Source organism: Salmo salar, chromosome 18 (assembly GCF_965601325.2).
Source record: "Salmo salar chromosome 18, fSalSal1, whole genome shotgun sequence".
NCBI classification, from domain to species: domain Eukaryota; kingdom Metazoa; phylum Chordata; class Actinopteri; order Salmoniformes; family Salmonidae; genus Salmo; species Salmo salar.
The window spans coordinates 92858360-92884643 of record NC_138308.1 but is presented as its reverse complement, the minus strand read 5'-3'; the positions used below and the strand labels follow the sequence as shown (position 1 = coordinate 92884643).

Genomic DNA, 26284 nt, shown 5'->3' with positions numbered 1-26284 from the left:
GTTCTCCCACTTAAAAAGATGAGAGGCCTGTAATTTTCATCATAGGTACACTTCAACTATGACAGACAAAATGAGGAAAAAAAATCCAGAAAATCACATTGTAGGATTTTTTATGAATTTATTTGCAAATTATGGTGGAAAATAAGTATTTGGTCAAAAACAAAAGTTTATCTCAATACTTTGTTATATACCCTTTGTTGGCAATGACACAGGTCAAACGTTTTCTGTAAGTCTTCACAAGGTTTTCACACACTGTTGCTGGTATTTTGGCCCATTCCTCCATGCAGATCTCCTCTAGAGCAGTGATGTTTTGGGGCTGTCGCTGGGCAACACGGACTTTCAACTCCCTCCAAAGATTTTCTATGGGGTTGAGATCTGGAGACTGGCTAGGCCACTCCAAGACCTTGAAATACTTCTTACGAAGCCACTCCTTCGTTGCCCGGGCGGTGTGTTTGGGATCATTGTCATGCTGAAAGACCCAGCCACGTTTCATCTTCAATGCCCTTGCTGATGGAAGGAGGTTTTCACTCAAAATCTCACGATACATGGCCCCATTCATTCTTTCCTTTACACGGATCAGTCGTCCTGGTCCCTTTGCAGAAAAACAGCCCCAAAGCATGATGTTTCCACCCCCATGCTTCACAGTAGGTATGGTGTTCTTTGGATGCAACTCAGCATTCTTTGTCCTCCAAACACGATAAGTTGAGTTTATCAAAAAGTTATATTTTGGTTTCATCTGACCATATGACATTCTCCCAATCCTTTTCTGGATCATCCATATGCTCTCTAGCAAACTTCAGACGGGCCTGGACATGTACTTGCTTAAGCAGGGGGACACGTCTGGCACTGCAGGATTTGAGTCCCTGGCGGCGTAGTGTGTTACTGATGGTAGGCTTTGTTACTTTGGTCCCAGCTCTCTGCAAGTCATTCACTAGGTCCCCCTGTGTGGTTCTGGGATTTTTGCTCACCGTTCTTGTGATCATTTTGACCCCACGGGGTGAGATCTTGCGTGGAGCCCCAGATCGAGGGAGATTATCAGTGGTCTTGTATGTCTTCCATTTCCTAATAATTGCTCCCACAGTTGATTTCTTCAAACCAAGCTGCTTACCTATTGCAGATTCAGTCTTCCCAGCCTGGTGCAGGTCTACAATTTTGTTTCTGGTGTCCTTTGACAGCTCTTTGGTCTTGGCCATAGTGGAGTTTGGAGTGTGACTGTTTGAGGTTGTGGACAGGTGTATTTTATACTGATAACAAGTTCAAACAGGTGCCATTAATACATGTAACGAGTGGAGGACAGAGGAGCCTCTGTGAGAGCCAGAAATCTTGCTTGTTTGTAGGTGACCAAATACTTATTTCCACCATAATTTGCAAATAAATTCATAAAAAATCCTACAATGTGATTTTCAGGATTTTTTTTCTCATTTTGTCTGTCATAGTTGACGTGTACCTATGATGAAAATTACAGGCCTCTCATCTTTTTAAGTGGGAGAACTTGCACAATTGGTGGCTGACTAAATACTTTTTTGCCCCACTGTATATTTGACTTGATGTTCTGGTTGATGTGGTGCTGCTGATATTACCTCTGGTTTGATATCTGTTTGAGCCAAAGACACATTTCCACATTACATGACAATAAAGGTATTCGTTTCTAGTTGTCTGATCTTCTCTCCCTCGACCCCTCCATCTCTCTTTCTCTCTCTCACGCTCTCTCTCCCTCGACCCCCCCCCCCCCACCTCTCTCTCTCTCTCCCTCGACCCCCCTCCATCTCTCTCTCCGTCTCTCCCTCGACCCCCCTCCATCTCTCTCTCTCTCTCTCCGTCTCTCTCCCTCGACCCCTCCATCTCTCTTTCTCCGTCTCGCTCTCCCTCGCCCCCCCCCGCTCGACCCCTCCATCTCTCTCTCTCACGCTCTCTCTCCCTCGACCCCCCCCTCTCTCCCTCTCTCTCTCTCTCTCTCTCTCTCCCTTGACCCCTCCATCTCTCTCTCCCCCCCTCCAGATCAGATCAGTCTGTTGGGGTTCAGTAGGTATCTAGGAGGAGAGGAGAATACTATCGTCCCTCCAGAGAGACTGGACATCATAGATGATATGAACCAGCCCCTGTCCCACTACTTTATCAACTCTTCCCACAACACATACCTCACAGGTACACACACACAACACACCGTTAAACACACAACACACCGTTAAACACACACAACACACCGTTAAACACACACAACACACCGTTAAACACACACAACACACCGTTAAACACACATCACACTGTTAAACACACTGTTAACCTGTCTGGGCTAGGGGGCAGTATTTTCACGGCCGGATGAAAAACGTACCCAATTTAAACAGGTTACTACTCTGGCCCAGAAACTAGAATATGCATATTATTAGTAGATTTGGATAGAAAACACTCTGAAGTTTCTAAAACTGTTTGAATGGTGTCTGTGAGTATAACAGAACTCATATGGCAGGCAAAAACCTGAGAAAAATCCAAGCAGGAAGTGAAAAGTCTGGGAATTGTAGTTCTTCTTTTGATTCTCTATCGAAGCTCCAGTGTCTGTGGGGTGACGTTGCACTTCCTAAGGCTTCCATTGGCTGTCTAAAGCCTTCAGAAAGTGGTTTGAGCATTTTCCTGTCACTGGGCAGAGTATAGGAGCTCAGTTACTGAGTGGTCTGCCTGGCAACAAAGGGATTGGATATGCTCGGTCCCGCGAGCGTGCCCCTCCTTCTTTTTCTTCTTGAATGAATTTGCTATTGTCCGGTTGGAATATTATCGCAATTTTACGTTAAAAATACCATAAAGATTGATTTTAAACAGCGTTTGACATGCTTCTAAGTACGGTAATGGAACATTTTGACTTTTCGTCTCTCGTTCCGCGCTCGCGCGTTATGCCTTTGGATAAGTGATCTGTACGCACGAACAAAACGGAGGTATTTGGACATAAATATGGATTATTTGGAACAAAAACAAAATTTATTGTGGAAGTAGCAGTCCTGGGAGTGCATTCTGACGAAGATCAGCAAAGGTAATACAATATTTCTAATACTAATTCTGAGTTCAGGTTGCCCCGAATTTGGCGGGTGTCTGAATAGCTCGCCGTGATGGCTGAGCTATGTTCTTTAGAATTTAGAAAAATGTGCTTTCTCCGTAAAGCTATTTTAAAATCTGACACAGCGGTTGCATAAAGGAGAGGTCTATCTATTATTCTTAAAATAATTGTTATGTATTTTGTTAACGTTTATGATGAGTATTTTTGTAAATTGATGTGCACATTCACCGGCCGTTTTGGTGGGAATACATTTTCTGAACATCACGCGCCAATGTAAAATGCTGTTTTTGGATAAAAATATGAACTTTATCGAACAAAACATACATGTATTGTGTAACATAATGTCCTAGGAGTGTCATCTGATGAAGATCGTCAAAGGTTAGTGCTTCATTTAGCTGTGTTTTGGGTTTTATTGAGACACGTCCTTGCTTGGAAAATGGCTGTGTGATTATTTTTGTCTATGTACTCTCCTAACATAATCTAATGTTTTGCTTTCACTGTAAAGCCTTTTTGAAATCGGACAATGTGGTTAGATTAACGAGAAGTGTATCTTTAAAATGGTGTAAAATAGTCGTATGTTTGAGAAAGTTGAATTATGACATTTTGTTGTTTTTTAATTTTCCGCCCTGATATTTCACTGGCTGTGTCCAGCGTCCCACCTAGCCCATAGAAGTTAAACACAAACAACACACTGTTAAACACACAACACACTGTTAAACACACTGTTAAACACACACACACACACTGTTAAACACACACACACACACACACAGACTGTTAAACACACAACACATACCTCACAGGTTAATACTGTACACACATACAATGTCATTGGTGTAAAGACGTCCCTCCCTCCTGTCCCCCAGTTGGTCAGCTGACAGGTCTGTCATCAGTGGAGATGTATCGCCAGGTATTACTGACCGGCTGTCGCTGTATAGAGCTGGACTGTTGGAAGGGACGGCCGCAGGATGAGGAACCTTACATCACACACGGCTTCACCATGACCACAGAGATACCCTTCAAGGTAGGGGGGGGTGTGTGTGTGTGAGTGAGACATAAACTTGAAGGTTTACCATAAGTCTGAAATGATTCCTAGATAGTGCTGCTCCTCACATCATTGTACTGCATTCTATATGATGTTCACCTGCCTAATATATTCTCTCTCTCTCTGTCTCTCTCTCTCTGTCTCTCTCTGTCTGTCTCTCTCTCTATCTCTCTGTGTCTCTCTATCTCTCTGTCTCTCTATCTCTCTGTTTGTGTCTCTCTCTGTTTGTGTCTCTCTCTCTGTTTGTGTCTCTCTCTCTGTTTGTGTCTCTCTCTCTGTTTGTGTCTCTCTCTCTCCCTGTGTCTCTCTCTCTCTCTGTGTCTCTCTCTCTCCCTGTGTCTCTCTCTCCCTGTGTCTCTCTCTCCCTGTGTCTCTCTCTCCCTGTGTCTCTCTCTCCCTGTGTCTCTCTCTCCCTGTGTCTCTCTCTCCCTGTGTCTCTCTCTCTCTGTGTCTCTCTCTCTCTGTGTCTCTCTCTCTGTGTGTCTCTCTCTCTCTGTGTCTCTCTCTCTCTCTGTGTCTCTCTCTCTCTCTGTGTCTCTCTGTGTGTCTCTCTCTCTCTCTCTGTGTCTCTCTCTCTCTCTCTGTGTCTCTCTCTCTCTCTCTCTGTGTCTCTCTCTCTCTCTCTCTGTGTCTCTCTCTCTCTCTCTCTCTGTGTCTCTCTCTCTCTCTCTCTGTGTCTCTCTCTCTCTCTCTCTCTGTGTCTCTCTCTCTCTCTGTGTCTCTCTCTTTCTGTGTGAAGGAGGTGATTGAAGCGATAGCAGAAAGTGCATTCAAGACCTCTCCCTATCCCCTCATCCTCTCCTTCGAAAACCACGTTGACTCGTGAGTGAAGCATTCTGGGTAGTGAGAAGGGAAATCCTGAGAATTTACATAAATCCAATAAAGCCCACTGAATTGAAGGTTATCTGAAACATATGTTGCCAAAGCAAATGAAATAGACAACAACAACAAAAAATTATTAACAAGGGAAACATTAGTAAACATTATACTCACAAGTTTTCAAATGTTATATTATGTTATTTGTCTGTCTCAGGGCGAAGCAGCAGGCCAAGATGGCGGAGTATTGTCGAAGTATCTTCGGAGACGCCCTCCTCATCGACCCTCTGGAGAAATACCCGGTGAGTCTGGGTCGGCGTTTAGAGGTCGGGGGTTAGAGGTCAGTTCCTGGAAGGCTGAGTGTCTGCAGATTCTCTGTCCCTGATTAGTTAGGAACTCCCCTCAGCAGGCCAGCTATTATTTGGACATTCAGTTGAAAGGAAACAACCGATTCAGCAGAGAGAAACACGGCCCTGGCTTAGCGGGAGGTAAACCGTGGGTCGGGGCTACATTAGGAGGCTGCTGAGGGGAGGACGGCTCATAATAATGGCTGGAACGGAGCGAATGGAACGGCATCAAACACCATGGAAACCGTACCTTTGATGTATTTGACGCCATTCCGCTCCAGCTGTTACCACGAGCCTGTCCTCCCCAATTAAGGTGTCACCAACCTCCTGTGAATTAGGAACACTACTGATCCCAGCTCAGCCCTTACACTAGCCCTGTTAATGTATTGTATTATGTGTTCTCTAACAGCTGATCCCAGCTCAGCCCTTACCGTCGCCCCAGGAGCTGCTGGGTAAGATCTTGATCAAAAACAAGAAGAAGCACCACCACAGAGCTTCCACCAGGGGCAGTCTGAGGAGGAGGACCGGAGAGACGGACAGTCTGGAACAGGCTTCACCTCTTAACGGTATTCACCGTCTACACACTCACACACACTGGAGCATGCTGGGGCAGCAGGTAGCCTAGTGGTTAGAGCAGGTAGCCTAGTGGCTAGAGCAGGAAGCCTAGTGGCTAGAGCAGGAAGCCTAGTGGTTAGAGCAGGTAGCCTAGTGGTTAGAGCAGGAAGCCTAGTGGTTAGAGCAGGAAGCCTAGTGGTTAGAGCAGGTAGCCTAGTGGTTAGAGCGGGTAGCCTAGTGGTTAGAGCAGGAAGCCTAGTGGTTAGAGCAGGAAGCCTAGTGGTTAGAGCAGGAAGCCTAGTGGTTAGAGCAGGAAGCCTAGTGGTTAGAGCGGGTAGCCTAGTGGTTAAAGCGGGTAGCCTGGTGGTTAGAGCGGGTAGCCTGGTGGTTAGAGCGGGTAGCCTGGTGGTTAGAGCGGGTAGCCTGGTGGTTAGAGCGGGTAGCCTGGTGGTTAGAGCGGGTAGCCTGGTGGTTAGAGCGGGTAGCCTAGTGGTTAGAGCAGGTAGCCTAGTGGTTAGAGTGTTGGACTAGTAACCAAAAGGTTGCTGGGATCAAATCCCCTGAGCTGACAAGGTAAAAATCTGTCGTTCTGCCCCTGAACAAGGCAGTTAACCCACTGTTCCCCGGTAGGCCATCATTGTAAATAAGAATTTGCCTAGTTAAATAAAGGTACATTCACCTGTTAACGGTATAGATATACACTACCAGTCAAAAGTTTTAGAACACCTACTCATTCCAGGGGTTTTCTTTTTACTATTTTCTAGGTTGTAGAATAATAGTGAAGACATCAAAACTATGAAATAACACAAGAGTGTTCACAGCTGCCATCAAGGCAAAGGGTGGCTACTTCAAATCACATGTTATTGGTCACATACACGTGGTTAGCAGATGTTAATGCGAGTGTAGCGAAATGCTTGTGCTTCTAGTTCCGACCGTGCAGCAATATCTAACAAGTAATCTACCAATTTCACAACTACCTTATACACACAAGTGTAAAGGAATGAATAAGAATATGTACATATAAATATATGGATGAGCGATGGCCGAACGGCATAGGCAAGATGCAGTAGATGGTATAGAATACAGTATATACATATGAGATGAGTAATGTAGGGCATGTAAACATTATATAAAATGGCATTATTTAAAGTGACTAGTGATACATTTATTACATCCTATTTTTAATTATTAAAGTGGCCAGAGATTTGAGTCTGTATGCTGGCAGCAGCCACTCAATGTTAGTGATGGCTGTTTAACAGTCTGATGGCCTTGAGATAGAAACTGTTTTTCTGTCTCTCGGTCCCCGACCGAGAAGAATCTCTAATATAAAATATATTTTGATTTGTTTAACCCTTTTTTTTTTTGGTTACTACATGATTCCATTTGTGTTATTTCATAGTTTTGATGTCTTCGCTATTATTCTACAATGTAGAAAATAAAAAAAATAAAAAAACTTGGATGAGTTGGCCTGATGATGAGTTGGCCTGATGATGAGTTGGCCTGATGATGAGTTGGCCTGACGATGAGTTGGCCTGATGATGAGTTGGCCTGACGATGAGTTGGCCTGACGATGAGTTGGCCTGACGATGAGTTGGCCTGACGATGAGTTGGCCTGACGATGAGTTGGCCTGACGATGAGTTGGCCTGACGATGAGTTGGCCTGACGATGAGTTGGCCTCATGATGAGTTGGCCTCATGATGAGTTGGCCTCATGATGAGTTGGCCTCATGATGAGTTGGCCTGATGGGGGTTTATGACCCCCGTAAATACCTTCCCCCTGTTGCTCTCTCTACTCTATAGTGTGGACTCTGAAAAGCCCTTTGTTAACATAGAGATTCTGGTCAAAAGGTGTGGGGAACAGAACCATATTTTGGTAATCCAACCAGTTGAAAATATGTGTTGGTACTTAATGAATATGATGTCAGGTCAGTTGGCGTCTGAGACATTATTACTGATGACAGGACGACATAAACTGTATCTGGGGAACGTCTACACATTCTAGTTATCAGATTCACATGGAATTGTTGTGCAATTTAAATGTTTAAATATGAAACTATTTGTGAAAAGATTAAATGTAATTTTAGCTTCTTAACCTCTATGGGCTAGGTGGGACGTTCTACTCAACAGCCAGTGTAATCCCGTGGCGCGTTATTCAAATTCCTAAAAAATGCTAAAACTTCAATTTTTCAAACGTATGACTATTTTACACCATTTTAAAGACAAGACTCTCGTTAATCTAACCACACTGTCCGATTTCAAAAAGGCTTTACAATGAAAGCAAAACATTAGATTATGTCAGCAGAGTACCCAGCCAGAAATAATCAGACACCCATTTTTCAAGCTAGCATATAATGTCACATAAACCCAAACCACAGCATATAATGTCACATAAACCCAAACCACAGCTAAATGTAGCACTAACCTTTGATGATCTTCATCAGATGACAACCCTAGGACATTGTTATACAATACATGCATGTTTTGTTCAATCAAGTTCATATTTATATCAAAAACCAGGTTTTTACATTAGCATGTGACTAGCATGTGACTAGCATTCCCACCGAACACTGCCGGTGAATTTACTAAATTACATAACAATTATTTTAAGAATTATAGATACAGAACTCCTCTATGCACTCGATATGTCTGATTTTAAAATAGCTTTTCGGTGAAAGCACATTTTGCAATATTCTCAGTAGATAGCCCGGCATCACAGGGCTAGCTATTTAGACACCCAGCATGTTTAGCACTCACCAAAGTCAGATTTACTATAAGAAAAATTTTATTACCTTTGCTGTCTTCATCAGAATGCACTCCCAGGACTTCTACTTCAATAACAAATGTTGGTTTGGTTCAAAATAATCCATAGTTATATCCAAACAGCTGCGTTTTGTTCGTGCGTTCAAGACACTATCCGAAAGGGTAAATAAGGGTGACGAGCATGGCGCAATTCGTGACAAAAAAATTCTAAATATTCCAGTACCGTACTTCGAAGCATGTCAACCGCTGTTTAAAATCCATTTTTATGCCATTTTTCTCGTAAAAAAGCGATAAAATTCCGACCGGGAATCTGCATTTAGGTAAACAGATGAAAGAAAATAAATAATTCGGTCGACTCGGGCACGCGCCTAAGCCCATAGTACTCGGATCGGCCACTTGCCAAACACGATAAAGTGTTTCAGCCAGAGGCTGCCTCGATATCGTTCAGCTTTTTCCCGGGCTCTGAGAGCCTATGGGAGCCGTAGGGAGTGTCACGTTATTGCAAAGATCCTCAGTCTTCAATAAAAAGAGCCAAGATGAAACACAACTTGTCAGACAGGCCACTTCCTGCATGGAATCTTCTCAGGTTTTGGCCTGCCATATGAGTTCTGTTATACTCACAGACACCATTCAAACAGTTTTAGAAACTTTAGGGTGTTTTCTATCCAAAGCCAATAATTATATGCATATTCTAGTTACTGGGCAGGAGTAGTAACCAGATTAAATCGGGTACGTTTTTTATCCGGCCGTGTCAATACTGCCCCCTAGCCCTAACAGGTTAATGAGAGAACGGTTTGTCAGAAGAACACCAATCTGCTCACTGAGGCCCCGCCCATGTGAACAGACATGGGATGTGAAACTATGAAACACGCCCTTCTTTCACCACTATTTAAACCCGTTGACAAAAATGTAACTTCCTGTTCCAAGGACGTGAGGACTGGCAGTCCCCACGTTGAAAGGACAAAAGACCACCTACAGAACTAAGCCAACCTCAGCAAGAACCTAACGAAATTGGCATCGAATTTCAATGTGAAGGTGACGACCTACACGCCGGAAGGATGAACTTCAACTATACCAGCCAGGATATAGCATGAGGTTAAAGTATGGCAACTTGGTATGAACTTTGAACTCATATTCACGAAAGAAGTGATACCTCCTAGCCATTGCGTTAGCGCAGCAACTGTAGACGTGGGCTAGGAGAGGACGGACAGAGTATCTATTCTACCACACGACGACGGTACTACCAAGTAACCGTTCTACCACCAGACATTCTTCAAAGGACAACCCGGCCTCCCATCTACGACCAACCGATCGAAGCGCAGCTCAGACTAAATATTCATTGCATTTTCCTTTTCCAAATGGGCGGTAATTTAGAATGCATAAGATACTGTATTTACGAATAGCATAGCTGCCTACGGCCCGATAGAGAGACACAATCATTCAAAACCCCACCCCCTTTCTTTGTGTAACCAGCCGTCATATCTGTTCCGTCCGCTAAGAACCTTTTCCTTTATGACATCATTTGTAATCAATGTATGATCCATTCTGTGTGATTTATTTAGTAAATAAATAATAAAACACATTTTGTATTGCTGATTCAACTTGTTAGCCAGGGTTCGTGAAGATAACCAAGAATTGACCACTTTCAGATGTGACTGAAATAAGGTGATGATTAAATATTGACTGCTATTGATGTAAAATATTACTAGGTCTTTAAGAGTTTATTCGGAAGATAACAGCTCTATAAACATACTTTCGTGGTGCCCCGACTTTCTAGTTAATTACATTTACATGATTAGTTTAATCAGGTAATATTAATTACGGAGAAAGGATTTTATAGAATAGCATGTCATATCACTTAATCCGGCATAGCCAAAAACACGACAGTAGGTGTTTCCAAACTTTTGACTGGTACTGTACACACTGGAGCATGCTTCACCTGTTAACAGTATATATACAGATATATACACACACACACACACACACACACACACACACACACACGTATTGTAAGTATGGACACACACAGGCATTTAGAGTATAGTACAAACAAACCTACACACACCTCCAAATGTATTATGTTGTTCCGTGTGACTTTTCCTGTAGTGGTATACAGTACGTGTATTTCCTGTAGTGGTATACAGTACGTGTATTTCCTGTAGTGGTATACAGTACGTGTATTTCCTGTAGTGGTATACAGTACGTGTATTTCCTGTAGTGGTATACAGTACGTGTATTTCCTGTAGTGGTATACAGTACGTGTATCTCCTGTAGTGGTATACAGTACGTGTATCTCCTGTAGTGGTATACAGTACGTGTATCTCCTGTAGTGGTATACAGTACGTGTATCTCCTGTAGTGGTATACAGTACGTGTATCTCCTGTAGTGGTATACAGTACGTGTATCTCCTGTAGTGGTATACAGTACGTGTATCTCCTGTAGTGGTATACAGTACGTGTATCTCCTGTAGTGGTATACAGTACGTGTATCTCCTGTAGTGGTATACAGTACGTGTATCTCCTGTAGTGGTATACAGTACGTGTATCTCCTGTAGTGGTATACAGTACGTGCATTTCCTGTAGTGGTATACAGTACGTGTATCTCCTGTAGTGGTATACAGTACATTATTGACAAGTATTTATTTTCTGTTTGTTTAGACTGTCATTTCAGTGACAGTGATGGAGGCCAGCTGCTATCCAATGGGGAAGAGAGGCTGGCAGGCAGGCTGGTTAAAGACGGAGATCCTCGCAAATCTATTGGTCAGTTCACTTCCTGAATGATCGAACATGCTGGGGTGGGAGAGAGGGATGGAGAGAGAGAGAAGGATGGATGGATGGATGGACAGACATAGGTAACATGTTTACATGTGTTCTGGTAGGAGGGGAGGGAGAAAGTGATGAGGAGGAGGAAGAGGAACCAGTGGCTGAACTGAAGAAACCAAACTCTGATGAGGTGAGTCCTCTACTTAGTGTTCCCTGAAGAGTGTTCTATTTACTTGGGTCATCCCAGTGAGCAAATGAACATGCAATGGTTCTATGTATCTTTTTTATTGACCTCGGTCTCTCTCTGTCTCTCTCTGTCTCTGTCTCGGTCTCTCTCTCTCTCGGTCTCTCTCTCTCTCTCGGTCTCTCTCGGTCTCTCTCGGTCTCTCTCTCTGTCTCTGTCTCGGTCTCTCGGTCTCTCTCTGTCTCGGTCTCTCTCTCTCTGTCTCGGTCTCTCTCTCTCTGTCTCGGTCTCTCTCTCTCTGTCTCGGTCTCTCTCTCTCTGTCTCGGTCTCTCTCTCTCTGCCTCGGTCTCTCTCTCTCTCTCTGTCTCGGTCTCTCTCTCTCTGTCTCGGTCTCTCTCTCTCTGTCTCGGTCTCTCTCTCTCTGCCTCGGTCTCTCTCTCTCTGTCTCGGTCTCTCTGTCTCGGTCTCTCTCTCTCTGTCTCGGTCTCTCTGTCTCGGTCTCTCTCTCTCTGTCTCGGTCTCTCTCTCTCTGTCTCAGTCTCTCTCTCTCTGTCTCGGTCTCTCTCTCTCTGTCTCGGTCTCTCTCTCTCTGTCTCGGTCTCTCTCTCTCTGTCTCGGTCTCTCTCTCTCTGTCTCGGTCTCTCTCTCTCTGTCTCGGTCTCTCTCTCTCTGTCTCGGTCTCTCTCTCTCTGTCTCGGTCTCTCTCTCTCTGTCTCGGTCTCTCTCTCTCTGTCTCGGTCTCTCTCTCTCTGTCTCGGTCTCTCTCTCTCTGTCTCTCTCTCTCTGTCTGTCTCGGTCTCTCTCTCTCTGTCTGTCTCGGTCTCTCTCTCTCTGTCTGTCTCGGTCTCTCTCTCTCTGTCTGTCTCGGTCTCTCTCTCTCTGTCTGTCTCGGTCTCTCTCTCTCTGTCTGTCTCGGTCTCTCTCTCTCTGTCTGTCTCGGTCTCTCTCTCTCTGTCTGTCTCGGTCTCTCTCTCTCTGTCTGTCTCGGTCTCTCTCTCTCTGTCTGTCTCGGTCTCTCTCTCTCTGTCTGTCTCGGTCTCTCTCTCTCTGTCTGTCTCGGTCTCTCAGTCTCTTTGTCTCGGTCTCTGTGTCTCTCTCTTTCTGTCTCTCTGTCTCAGTTCAGTTTCAATTCAAGGGGCTTTATTGGCACGGGAAACATATTTTTACATTGCCAAAGTAAGTGAAATCAACAAAAATGTGTTGTTTTTTAATGATAAATTAACAGTATGCACTCAAAAAGGATAGACATTTCAACTTTTATATTATTTGTATGTACTGTGTTTTAGCAATGTGCAAATAGTTGTAGTATGAATAGTAGGGGAAGATAAATAAACAGAGAAATATTTGTGGTATTTATAATGTTTGTGCTCCACTGGTTGCCCTTTTCTCATGGCAACGGGCCACACATCTGGCTGCTATGATGGCACGCTGTGGTATTTCACCTAACAGATATGGGAGTATCAATGCTTGATTTGTGGACCCCAGACCTCAGTGAACCCCAGACCTCACAACCATAGGATCTCACATCCTAATTAGTATATGGGGGAAAAAATGGTGATGTCCAGAAGTTATTTTTGGTCATAAGAGACGGTAGCAGCAACATTATGTACACAATAAGTTTAAAACATCAGTTACAAACAATGTGTAAAAACAAACCAAATAGTACAGTTGGTTAGGAGCACGTAAAACATCAGCCATCCCTTCTGGCACCGTCCTCAGAGGCTAGGAGAGTATTAGGGGAACTCCAAGTGTAGTATCAGTGGTGGGGCAAGGCAATGTAGGCCTCCAGGCTAATTCAGCTGAATTACGTAGGGACCTGGGCAGTTTTTACCCCAGTTAAAGCAAAGGGAGAACTTGTAAGAGCTAGGTTCTCCATGCACAAGGAGCTGGACGCTCCTAGCTCCTTCTTCTTTGGTTTGGAAAGACAGAGCGGCGAAGCCAAAGATTGTCTATGGCTGTCTGATGGGCGGGTGACCTCTGTGGTGGTGGAGATGCGGGAGCGGACTGTGGAGTTTTATATTGAGTTGTATAGGGCAGAACTGTGTGATCCTCTGTATGCTCAGGTCTTGTTTGCAGAACTCCCTAAGCTCTCTCTGGCACAGAGGGATGAAATGGGCATTCCTCTGTTGTCCCATGAACTGGCAGAGGCAGTAACCCAGATGTCCCCCGGTCGTGCACCGGGGGTCGATGGACTCCCAGTGGAGTTTTATACAAAATTCTGGGGAATAATTGGACTGGACTTCCTTTGCGTGGTGCGTGAATGGGTCAGGGTAGGAGAGTTTCTGATGAGTTGTCGTCGGGCGGTTCTGACTCTCCTGCCAAAGTAAGGGGACTTGGGTGAATTTAAGAACTGGAGGCCTGAGGCGTTGGTCTGTGCGGACTACAAGATATTTGCCCAAGGTCCTCGCTAACAGACTGAAGTCCCATCTGGACTCTATATTACACAAGGACCAGACATATTGTGTACCGGGACGCTCAGTCAGGGACATGCTGGACTTGTCGAGAGGTTCTAATGTGAACTTTGGACTGGTCTCTTTAGATCAAGAGAAAGCTTTTGATAGAGTGGACCATGAGTATCTGTTTAATGTGATGTCTGGTTTTGGGTTTGGGGAAAAGGTTTTTGACCTGTGTGAAGCTGTTGTATGCTGGGGCATCATGTATGGTTAAGGTGGGAGGGGGGCTCAGTAGGCCAGTCTGGGTGAGACGGGGCATTAGACAAGGATGCCCTCTATCGGGGCAGTTATACACACTAGCCATTAAGCCTTTTCTGGGCCTGCTACACAGAAGAAGGCAAGGAGTGTGCTGGACAGGCATAGGTGTGGTGACAGGCATAGCAGTGTCGACGTATGCAGATGATGTTTCTGTGATGGGCAGGATATACAGGCACTAGAGACCAGTCTGAAGGTGTACGAGGGAGCATCATCAGCTAAGGTAAACTGGGGCAAGAGCAAAGCTCTGTTATGGGGGGAAAGGGCCCCTCTACTTCCAGGTGGTTTGCGGTGGGGTTGTGAAGGGCTTAACATTTTGGGGTTGTACCTGTGCTCCGAGAGGTGGATCAGGACAAACTGGGAGGGGCTGTCACAGGCAGTGGTGTCAAGACTGGCCAGGTTGGAGGTGGCTCCTGTCCCAAGTGTCATATAGAGGGAGGGTGCTGATAATCAACAACCTGGCGGCATCCTCCCTGTGACCCCCCCCCCCCCCCCCCGCGCGCCGGTCGGTTCACAAGCTGGAGGATTTATTTCTGGTTGGGCCATCACGGCAGTGATGTATGTGTCCGTACACGATGGAGGACAGGGCCTGGTGGAACTGGAGAGCAAGGTGGCTGCATTCCGGCTAAAGGCGGTGCAGAGACTGCTGTACCATACTGATGTCGGCTGGAGGGAACCAACATGCGCACTGCTGAGGAGAGCTGGTGGATTAGGGTTGGACAGGCAGCTGTTCCTCATGAAGCTGGAGAGGCTGAGTACAGCAGGTCTCTCAGATTTTTACTCTGCAGTGCTGAGGGCCTGGCAGCTGCTAAGGCCCACACGAGAAGGGGGTGTGGAGCCTGGGCTGTGGGTGTGGGAGGAGCCGATCTTCCACAACCCAGCCATTCCTTTGAGATCGGTCCAGTCGGCCACCCTGCAGAGGCAACTGATGGCAGGGGGTTTACTAAGGCTGGGTGACCTGAGACTGCTGGGAGAGGAGGGGTGGAAAACCCTGTAAGTCCTGGCACAACAAACAGGACTAACGTCTCTTAGGTTGCTGGAGAGATTCCTGGAGGAGGTCCAGGAGAAACTGTCTGAGCCGGTAAGGGGGGGTGTTTGAGGGGCCAAAGGGGGAGGGGCCAACAATGTTTCCGCCACTGCAGGTGACGGCAGAGACTGGGGACTGGCAAGGGGGTCTGGAGGGCTTGTTAGATTTTAACACTCCGAGCCTGGGGGAGTTTGAAGGGGTGGGAGGTAAAGCCCTCTACAACCTCTGCGTTAAGGTTAGGAACATTAGGAGCCTAACAGGAGTGAAGGCACATCAGTGGCAGGGGGTGTGTGGGGCAGAGAGTATGGTGGGTTTTAGATGGAGGGGGCTCTACAAACCCCCAGTACCAAAGAGGTCAGGGGACCTCCAGTGGAGGGTTCTTCATGGAGCCCTGGCCACTAACAGCTGGTTGGTACGTGTTGAACCGGGAGTCGGACAGGGGTGTCCTTTCTGTGTCATGAGTGAAACAGTGCATCATGTGTTTTCTGTGTGCACCAGGGTAAAGCCATTAATGTCTCTGTTAGAATGTCTGTGTGAGAGGTTGGGGGTGGTTTTTACTGTTGAGTTGTTTATAATGGGATACAGGTATTCAAATAAGGAGAAGACCAAATGTGCTTTGTTGAATGTTCTTGTTTGCTCAGGCAAAGTTGGCTATTTGGCTATCAAGGAGGAACAGGGTCAAAGGTGGAGGGATAACAGACCCTTTACTAGTGTTTAATGGGATGGTCTCTGTGCGCCTTAGGGTGGAATTTGAGTTGTATAAAATGATAAACAGTGTGGAGATGTTTCAGGAGATATGGTGTGTTGGGGGGGCTGTCTGTATAGCTGGGGGAGATGTTTCAGGAGATATGGTGTGTTGGGGGGGCCATCTGTATAGCTGGGGAAGATGGGTTGGACATACGGTTATAGAGGTTTTGGTTATTGTGATGTGTGGTGTTGTATCGTGGGCTACAGGGCAAGGTGAGTATGCAGCACAGGGGATATTTGTTTTTTAAAGGGGGGTGGGGTGAGGTTTTAATGAAATTAAATGAGGATGTGCCATTAACCTCTCTAGGGTATGTGGGACGAAATCGTCCCACCTACTCAACAGCCAGTGGAATCCCGTGGCGCGATATTCAAATGCCTTAGAAATGCTATTACTTCAATTTCTCAAACATATGACTATTTTACACCATTTTAAAGACAAGACTCTCGTTAATCTAACCACATTGTCCGATTTCAAAAAGGCTTTACAACGAAAGCAAAACATTAGATTATGTCAGCAGAGTACCCAGCCAGAAATAATCAGACACCCATTTTTCAAGCTAGCATATAATGTCACATAAACCCAAACCACAGCTAAATGCAGCACTAACCTTTGATGATCTTCATCAGATGACACTCCTAGGACATTATGTTATACAATACATGCATGTTTTGTTCAATCAAGTTCATATTTATATCAAAAACCATCTTTTTACATTAGCATGTGACGTTCAGAACTAGCATACCCACCGCAAACTTCCGGTGAATTTACTAAATTACTCACGATAAACGTTCACAAAAAACATAATTATTTTAAGAATTATAGATACAGAACTCCTTTATGCAATCGCTATGTCTGATTTTAAAATAGCTTTTCGGCAAAAGCACATTTTGCAATATTCTGAGTAGATAGCTCACCATCACGGGCTAGCTATTTTGACACCCACCAAGTTTGGCCCTCACCAAACTCCGATTTACTATAAGAAAAATTTGATTACCTTTGCTGTTCTTCGTCAGAATTCACTCCCAGGACTTCTACTTCAATAACAAATGTTGGTTTGGTTCAAAATAATCCATAGTTATGTTCAAATATCCTCTGTTTTGTTTGTGCGTTCAAGACACTATCCGAAGGGTGACGAAGGGTTACGCGCCCGACGCGTTTCGTGACCAAAAAATTCTAAATATTCCATTACCGTACTTCGAAGCATGTCAACCGCTGTTTAAAAGCAATTTTTATGCGATTTTTCTCATAAAAAAAGCGATAATATTCCGACCGGGAAACCCTGTTTTCGTTCAAAGACGAAAAAATAAAAACATGGTGTCGGCTCGTGCACGCGCCCCCAGTCTCATTGTTCTCTGATCGACCACTATCCAAATGCCCTACTGTTTTTCAGCCTGGGCCTGCAAAGTCATCATTCCCCGTTCTGCCGCCTTCTGAGAGCCTATGGGAGCCGTAGGAAGTGTCACGTTACAGCAGAGATCCTCAGTTTTCAATAAAGAGAGTGTAGAAGGCCAAGAAATGGTCAGAGAGGGCACTTCCTGTAAGGAATCTTCTCAGGTTTTTGCCTGCCATATGAGTTTTGTTATACTCACAGACACCATTCAAACAGTTTTAGAAACTTTGGGGTGTTTTCTATCCAAATCAAACAATTATATGCATATTCTAGTTTCTGGGCAGTAGTAATAACCAGATTAAATCAGGTACGTTTTTTATCCGGCTGTGCAAATACTGCCCCCTACCCTAGAGGTTAAAGAAAGACAAGTCAAAGTCTCTCTCTCGCTCTCTCTCTCGCTCTCTCTCTCGCTCTCTCTCTCGCTCTCTCTCTCGCTCTCTCTCTCTGTCGCTCTCTCTCTCTGTCTCTCTCTCTGTCTCTCTCTCTCTCTCTCTCTCTCAGGGTACTGCTAGTAGTGAGGTGAACGCAACAGAGGAGATGTCTACTCTGGTCAACTACATAGAACCTGTCAAGTTCAAGAGCTTTGAGGTCGCAAACAGTGAGTGTGTGTTGAGTGCGAGGTGTGTGTGTGGGAGGCCTAACCTCCCCTCTCATGTAGAGCATGACTCACTCGTAGTTCATGGTCAGCCAATCCACACACTGATTTATTTTAGCTGATGTTAATATATTCTCTCTCTCTCTCTCTCTCTCACACTCTCAGAGAGGAATAAGTATTTTGAGATGTCGTCGTTCGTTGAGACTAAGGGGATGGACTCCCTGAAGAGTGCTCCCATTGAGTTTGTTGAGTACAATAAGAAGCAGCTGAGTCGTATCTATCCTAAGGGCACCAGGGTAGACAGTTCCAACTACATGCCTCAACTCTTCTGGAACGTTGGCTGTCAGATGGTGGCTCTAAACTTCCAGACTCTTGGTAAGTCTCCTTCTTTTTATCTCCTTCTCCCTCGTTTCCTCCCCTCATTCTTCCCCTCTCTCCACCTCCATCTCTCGCGCTCTCCAATTTCAATTCAAGGGGCTTTATTGGCATGGGAAACATAGGTTAATATTGCCAAAGCAAGTGAGGTAGATAATATACAAAAGAGAAATAAACAATAAAATGAACAGTAAACATTACACTCACAGAAGTTTCAAAATAATAAAGACATTTCAAATGTTGTATTATGTCTATATACAGTGTTGTAATGATGTGCAAATAGTTAAAGTACAAAAGGGAAAATAAATAAACATAAATATGGGCTGTATTTAAAATGGTGTTTGTTCTTCACTGGTTGACCTTTTCTTGTGGCAATAGGTCACAAATCTTGCTGCTGTGATGGAACACTGTGGTATTTCACCCAGTAGATATTGGAGTTTATCAAAATTTGAATTATTTTCGAATTCTTTGTGGATCTGTGTAATTTGCTGGAAATATGTGTCTATGGTCATACATTTGGCAGGAGGTTAGGAAGTGCAGCTCAGTTTGCACCCCATTGTGAGGGCAGTGTGCACATAGCCTGTCTTCTCTTGAGAGCCATGTCTGCCTACGGTGGCCTTTCTCAATAGCAAGGCTATGCTCAATGAGTCTGTACATAGTCAAAGCTTTCCTTAAGTTTGGATCAGTCACAGTGGTCAGGTATTCTGTCACTGTGTACTCTCTGTTTAGGGCCAAATAGCATTCTAGTTTACTCAGTTTTTTTGTAAATTCTTTCCAATGTGTCAAGTAATTTTCTCGTGATTTGGTTGGGTCTAATTGTGTTGCTGTCCTGGGGCTCTGTGGGGTGTGTTTGTGTTTGTGAACAGAGCCCCAGGGTCAGCTTGCTTAGGGGACTCTTCTCCAGGTTCATCTCTCTGTAGGTGATGGCTTTGTTATGGAAGGTTTGGGAATCGCTTCTTTTTAGGTGGTTGTAGAATTTAACAGCTCTTTTCTAGATTTTGATAATTATCAGGTATCGGCCTAATTCTGCTCTGCATGCATTATTTGGTGTTCTACAAAAATATACTTTGTGTACAACGTAGAATTCTGCATGCATAGTCTCAATTTGGTGTTTGTCCCATTTTGTGAATTCTTGGTTGGTGAGCGGACCCCAGACCTCACAACCATAAAGGGCAATGGGTTCTATAACTGATTCAAGTATTTTTTGCCAGATCCTAATTGGTTTGTTGAATTTTATGTTCCTTTTGATGGCATAGAAGGCCCTTCTTGCCTTTTCTCTCAGATTGTTCACAGCTTTGTGGAAGTTACTTGTGGCGCTGATGTTTAGGCCGAGGTATGTATAGTTTTTTGTGTGCTCTAGGGCAGTGGTTCCCAAACTTTTTATAGTCCCGTACCCCTTCAAACATTCAACCTCCAGCTCTGTACCCCCTCTAGCACCAGGGTCAGCGTACTCTCAAATGTTTTTTACCATCATTGTAAGCCTGCCACACACACACTATACGATACATTTATTAAACATAAGAATGAGTGTGAGTTTTTGTCACAACCCGGCTCGTGGGAAGTGACAAAGAGCTCTTATAGGACCAGGGTACAAATAATAATATAATAACAATCAATAATTTTGCTCTTAATTTAGCCATTTTACATATAAAACTTTATTTGTTCATCAAAAATTGTGAATAACTCACCACAGATTAATGAGAAGGGTGTGCTTGAAAGGATGCTCATAACTCTGTAATGTTGGGTTGTATTGGAGAGAGTCTCAGTCTTAAATCATTTTCCACACAGTCTGTGCCTGTATTTAGTTCATGCTAGTGAGGGCCGAGAATCCACTCTCACATCGGTACGTGGTTGCAAAGGGCATCAGTGTCTTAACAGCGCTATTTGCCAAGGCAGGATACTCTGAGCGCAGCCCAATCCTGAAATCTGGCAGTGGCTTCTGATTAAATTCCATTTTCACAGAACCGCTTGTTGCAATTTAATGAGGCTCTCTTGTTCAGATATCGGTAAGTGGACTGGAGGCAGGGCATGAAAGGGATAATGAATCCAGTTGTTTGTGTCCTCCGTTTTGGGAAAGTACCTGCGTAATTGCGCACCCAACTCACTCAGGTGCTTCGCTATATCACATTTAACATTGTCCGTAAGCTTGTGTTCATTTGCACACCAAAAAAATCATACAATGATGGAAAGACCTGTGTGTTGTCCTTGTTAATGCAGACAGAAAAGAGCTCCAACTTCTTAATCATAGCCTCAATTTTGTCCTGCACATTGAGTTGCAAAGAGTCTCTGTAATCCTAGATTCAGATCATTCAGGCGAGAAAAAACATCACCCAGATAGGCCAGTCGTGTGAGAAACTCATCATCATGCAAGCGGTCAGACAAGTGAAAATTATGGTCAGAAAAGAAATGTTAAGTTCATCTCTCAGTTAAAAAAATGTGTCAATACTTTGCCCCTTGATAACCAGCACACTTCTGCATGTTGTAAAAGTGTTACATGGTCGCTGCCCATATCATTGCATAGTGCAGAAAATACACGAGAGTTCAGGGGCCTTGCTTTAACAAAGTGAACCATTTTCACTGTAGTGTCCAAAACGTCTTTCAAGCTGTCAGGCATTCCCTTGGCAGCAAGAGCCTCTCGGTGGATGCTGCAGTGAACCCAAGTGGCGTCGGGAGCAACTGCTTGCACGCGCGTTACCACTCCACTATGTCTCTGTCGTACGGAAATTTGGTAAAAAGGCAATTTGATATTTGCTCAGTACATTGTTTTCGCTGAGGAAATGTAAGAGTCTGCTATTAATGATAATGCAGAGGATTTCCCAACGGTTGCTGTTGACACATATCTCTCATCGCTCTCTCGCTCGCTCGCTTTCTTTATCTCATTCTGTTCAGTCCTCTGTCTCCTTGCTTCACTTATTTCTATGACTGACAATCTCCCTCCCCCTCTCTCCTCCCTCCCCCTCTCTCCTCCCTCCCCCTCTCTCCTCCCTCCCCCTCTCTCCTTCCTCCCTCTCCCTTCCTCCCTCTCCCCCCTCTCTCCTCCCTGCCCCCTCTCTCCTCCCTGCCCCCTCTCTCCTCCCTGCCCCCTCTCTCCTCCCTGCCCCCTCTCTCCTCCCTGCCCCCTCTCTCCTCCCTGCCCCCTCTCCTCCCTCCCCCTCTCTCTCCCCCCCTCTCTCCTTCCTCCCTCTCCCTTCCTCCCTCTCCCCCCTCTCTCCTCCCTGCCCCCTCTCTCCTCCCTGCCCCCTCTCTCCTCCCTGCCCCCTCTCCTCCCTCCCCCTCTCTCTCCCCCCCTCTCTCCTTCCTCCCTCTCCCTTCCTCCCTCTCCCCCCTCTCTCCTCCCTGCCCCCTCTCTCCTCCCTGCCCCCTCTCTCCTCCCTGCCCCCTCTCTCCTCCCTCCCCCTCTCTCCTCCCTCCCCCTCTCTCCTCCCTCCCCCTCTCTCCTCCCTCCCCCTCTCTCCTTCCTCCCTCTCCCTTCCTCCCTCTCCCTTCCTCCCTCTCCCCCCTCTCTCCTCCCTGCCCCCTCTCTCCTCCCTGCCCCCTCTCCTCCCTCCCCCTCTCCCTCTCCCCCCTCTCTCCTCCCTCCCCCCTCTCCCCTACCCCCTCTCCCCTACCCCCTCTCTCCTCCCTCCCCCCTCTCTCTTAGACCTGCCCATGCAGTTGAACATGGGAGTATTTGAGTATAATGGCCACAGTGGTTACCTGCTGAAACCAGAGTTCATGAGACGGACAGACAAACACTTTGACCCCTTCACTGAGAACATTGTGGACGGCATCGTAGCCAACACCGTCAAGATCAGGGTGAGTGGGTAGGAGTGTGTGTGTGTGTGTGTGTGTGTGTGTGTGTGTGTGTGTGTGTGTGTGTGTGTGTGTGTGTGTGTGTGTGTGTGTGTGTGTGTGTGTGTGTGTGTGTGTGTGTGTGTGTGTGTGTGTGTGTGTGTGTGTGGGGGGGGACCATCTCCTTCTCTCCATCTCCAGGTGATCTCGGGTCAGTTCCTGACCGATAAGAAAGTGGGCGTGTACGTGGAAGTGGACATGTTTGGACTTCCTGCCGACACAAAGAGGAAGTATCGCACTAGGACGTCCAATGGGAACAGCCTGGACCCTGTCTGGGATGACGAGACATTTGTCTTCAACAAGGTAACGTTAACACAGCCTCAACACACGCATGAGTGCAAACTCACGAACCGAACACACACTCGCGGAAACACAAGCACACAACGTAACATTGCCCATAATGCTGGGAATGTCCATCTACTTTCACTACTTCCATTCATTTCAATAGGGCTCATTTGTTAGCCCTGCATTGTGATAAAACAACAAATAATTTCTCTCCTCCTCTCTAGGTGGTCCTCCCTAGGTGGTCCTCTCTAGGTGGGCCTCTCCTCCTCTCTAGGTGGTCCTCTCCTCCTCTCTAGGTGGTCCTCTCCTCCTCTCTAGGTGGTCCTCCCCTCCTCCCTAGGTGGTCCTCCCCTCCTCTCTAGGTGGTCCTCTCTAGGTGGTCCTCTCCTCCTCTCTAGGTGGTCCTCCCTAGGTGGTCCTCTCTAGGTGGTCCTCTCCTCCTCTCTAGGTGGTCCTCCCCTCCTCTCTAGGTGGTCCTCCCCTCCTCTCTAGGTGGTCCTCCCCTCCTCTCTAGGTGGTCCTCCCCTCCTCTCAAGGTGGTCCTCCCCTCCTCTCTAGGTGGTCCTCTCCTCCTCTCTAGGTGGTCCTCTCCTCCTCTCTAGGTGGTCCTCTCCTCCTCTCTAGGTGGTCCTCTCCTCCTCTCTAGGTGGTCCTCTCCTCCTCTCTAGGTGGTCCTCTCCTCCTCTCTAGGTGGTCCTCTCCTCCTCTCTAGGTGGTCCTCTCTAGGTGGTCCTCTCCTCCTCTCAAGGTGGTCCTCTCCTCCTCTCTAGGTGGTCCTCCCCTCCTCTCAAGGTGGTCCTCTCCTCCTCTCTAGGTGGTCCTCTCCTCCTCTCTAGGTGGTCCTCCCCTCCTCTCTAGGTGGTCCTCTCCTCCTCTCTAGGTGGTCCTCTCCTCCTCTAGGTGGTCCTCTCCTCCTCTCTAGGTGGTCCTCTCCTCCTCTCTAGGTGGTCCTCTCCTCCTCTCTAGGTGGTCCTCTCCTCCTCTCTAGGTGGTCCTCTCCTCCTCTCTAGGTGGTCCTCTCCTCCTCTCTAGGTGGTCCTCTCCTCCTCTCTAGGTGGTCCTCTCCTCCTCTCTAGGTGGTCCTCTCCTCCTCTCTAGGTGGTCCTCTCCTCCTCTCTAGGTGGTCCTCTCCTCCTCTCTAGGTGGTCCTCTCCACCCTGGTGTGTCTCTGAGGATTGTCCTGATAATCTCTCTTCGACTCCCCTCCTCTTCTCTAGGTGGTCCTCCCCACCTTGGCGTCTTTGAGGATCGCCGTGTTTGAGGAGAATGGGAAGTTCCTGGGACATCGTATCTGCCCTGTGTCAACTATCCGCCCTGGTCAGTACTGAGTACGGTTTGCTGGAGTCAGCCATTCAGACTTATTGTAATCTGTTGCCATGGGGATTTACTTGCAATATTCTGTTTTAAAATCAAATTGTATTTGTCACATGCACAGAATACAACAGGTGTAGGTAGACCTTACAGTGAAATGCCTATAACCTCTCTGGGATCGTTCGGGACGCTAGCGTCCCACCTCGCCAACAGCCAGTGAAATTGCAGGGTGCCAAATTCAAACAACAGAAATCTCATAATTAAAATTCCTCAAACATACAAGTATTATAGACCATTTTAAACATAATCTTCTTGTTAATCCAGCCACAGTGTCCGATTTCAAAAAGGTTTTACGGCGAAAGCACACCATGCGATTATGTTAGGTCAGCGCCTAGCCACAGAAAACCAGACAGCCATTTTCCAAAGAAGGAGAGGTGTCACAAAGGTCAGAAATAGTGTTAAAATTAATCACTAACCTTTGATGATCTTCACCGGATGGCACTCCCAGGACTCCATGTTAGACAATAAATGTGTGTTTTGTTCAATAAAGTTAATCTTTATGTTCAAAAACCTCATTTGAAATTGGCGCTTTATGTTCAGAAAAGCATTGTCTCAAACAAAACATCCGGTGAAAATGCAGAGAGCCACATCAAATTACAGAAATACTCATCATAAACATTGATGAAAGATACAAGCGTTATACATAAACTTCTTGTTTATCCAGCCGCTGTTTCCGATTTCAAAAAGGCTTTACGGCGAAAGCACACCATGCGATTATGTTAGATCGGCGCCTAGCCACAGAAAACCATACAGCCATTTTCCAACCAAGGAGAGGTGTCACAAAGGTCAGAAATGGCATTAAAATGAATCACTAACCTTTGATGATCTTCATCTGATGGCACTCCCATGACTCCATGTTAGACAATAAATGTTTGTTTTGTTCGATAAAGTTCATCTTTATGTCCAAATACCTCCCTTTTTGTTCGCACGTTTAGTCCAGTAATCCAAATGCACAAAGCCCAGACGAAAAGTCAAAAAGGTTCCATTACAGTTCATAGAAACATGTCAAAAGATGTATATAATCAATCTTTATGCTGTTTTTATCATAAATCTTCAATAATATTCCAACCGGACAATTCCGTTGTCATTAGAAAGGAAAGGGAACGGAGCTCGCGCTCACGGCCGTGCGCGATAAATAACTAAAGGCTTTCAGCTGAGCCACCTGCTTTGAGTGGTCTTATTCTCTCCCCTTTCACAATAGAAGCCTGAAACAACTTTCTAAAGACTGTTGACATCTAGTGGAAGCCTTAGGAAGTGCAATCTGACCCCATAGACACAGGATATTGGATAGGCAATCACAAAAACTACAAACCTCAGATATCCCACTTCCTGGTTGGATTTTTCTCAGGTTTTTGCCTGCCATATGAGTTCTGTTATACTCACAGACATTATTTTAACAGTTTTGGAAACTTCAGAGTGTTTTCTATCTAAATCTACTAATTATATGCATATTCTAGCTTCTGGGCCTGAGAAACAGGCAGTTTACTCTGGGCACACTTTTCATCCAGACGTCCCAATGCTGCCCCCTATCCCAATGAGTTAACCTCTTACATCTAGACGTTCCGCTAGCGGAACACCTGCTCCAATATCCAATGATGGGCGTGGCGCGAACTACAAACTCCTCTAAAATCCGAAAACTTCAATTTTTCAAACATATTACTATTTTACAGCATTTTAAAGACAAGACTCTCGTTAATCTAACCACACTGTCCGATTTCAAAAAGGCTTTACAGCGAAAGCAAAACATTAAATTATGTCAGCAGAGTACCCAGCCAGAAATAATCAGACACCCATTTTTCAAGCTAGCATATGTCACAAAAAACAAAACCACAGCTAAATGCAGCACTAACCTTTGATGATCTTCATCAGATGACAACCCTAGGACATTATGTTATACAATGCATGCATGTTTTGTTCAATCAAGTTCATATTTATATCAAAACCAGCTTTTTCACATTAGCATGTGACGTTCAGAACTAGCATACCCCCCGCAAACGTCCGGTGAATTTACTAAATTACTCACGATAAACGTTCACAAAAAACATAACAATTATTTTAAGAATTATAGATACAGAACTCCTCTATGCACTCGATATGTCCGATTTTAAAATAGCTTTTCGGTGAAAGCACATTTTGCAATATTCTCAGTAGATATCACGGCTAGCTATTTAGACACCGACCAAGTTTAGCCCTGACCAAACTCCGATTTACTATTACAAAAGTTTGATTACCTTTGTTGTCTTCGTCAGAATGCACTCCCAGGACTGCTACTTCAATAACAAATGTTGGTTTGGTCCAAAATAATCCATCGTTATATCCAAATAGCGGCGTTTTGCTCGTGCGTTCCAAGACACTATCCGAAAGGGTAAATAAGGGTTACGAGCATGGCGCAATTCGTGACAAAAGATTTCTAAATATTCCATTACCGTACTTCGAAG

The 26284-nt window shown here is 45.5% G+C and overlaps 1 protein-coding gene across 2 annotated transcripts in view; it reads left to right on the top strand.

Annotated features, from left to right (window-relative positions):
• Nucleotides 1-26284, top strand: part of LOC106578106 (1-phosphatidylinositol 4,5-bisphosphate phosphodiesterase beta-3-like) — a 101806-nt gene that overhangs the window by 53048 nt on the left and 22474 nt on the right. For both annotated transcript variants that reach the window (XM_045700505.2, XM_045700504.2), the window contains exons 10-21: nucleotides 1999-2145; nucleotides 3913-4070; nucleotides 4831-4913; nucleotides 5125-5209; nucleotides 5664-5820; nucleotides 11227-11328; nucleotides 11448-11521; nucleotides 17891-17987; nucleotides 18150-18359; nucleotides 22000-22154; nucleotides 22332-22493; nucleotides 23693-23792. In XM_045700505.2, the coding sequence (XP_045556461.1) occupies nucleotides 1999-2145; nucleotides 3913-4070; nucleotides 4831-4913; nucleotides 5125-5209; nucleotides 5664-5820; nucleotides 11227-11328; nucleotides 11448-11521; nucleotides 17891-17987; nucleotides 18150-18359; nucleotides 22000-22154; nucleotides 22332-22493; nucleotides 23693-23792 (1530 nt within the window). The remainder of the gene's footprint in view (nucleotides 1-1998; nucleotides 2146-3912; nucleotides 4071-4830; nucleotides 4914-5124; nucleotides 5210-5663; nucleotides 5821-11226; nucleotides 11329-11447; nucleotides 11522-17890; nucleotides 17988-18149; nucleotides 18360-21999; nucleotides 22155-22331; nucleotides 22494-23692; nucleotides 23793-26284) is intronic.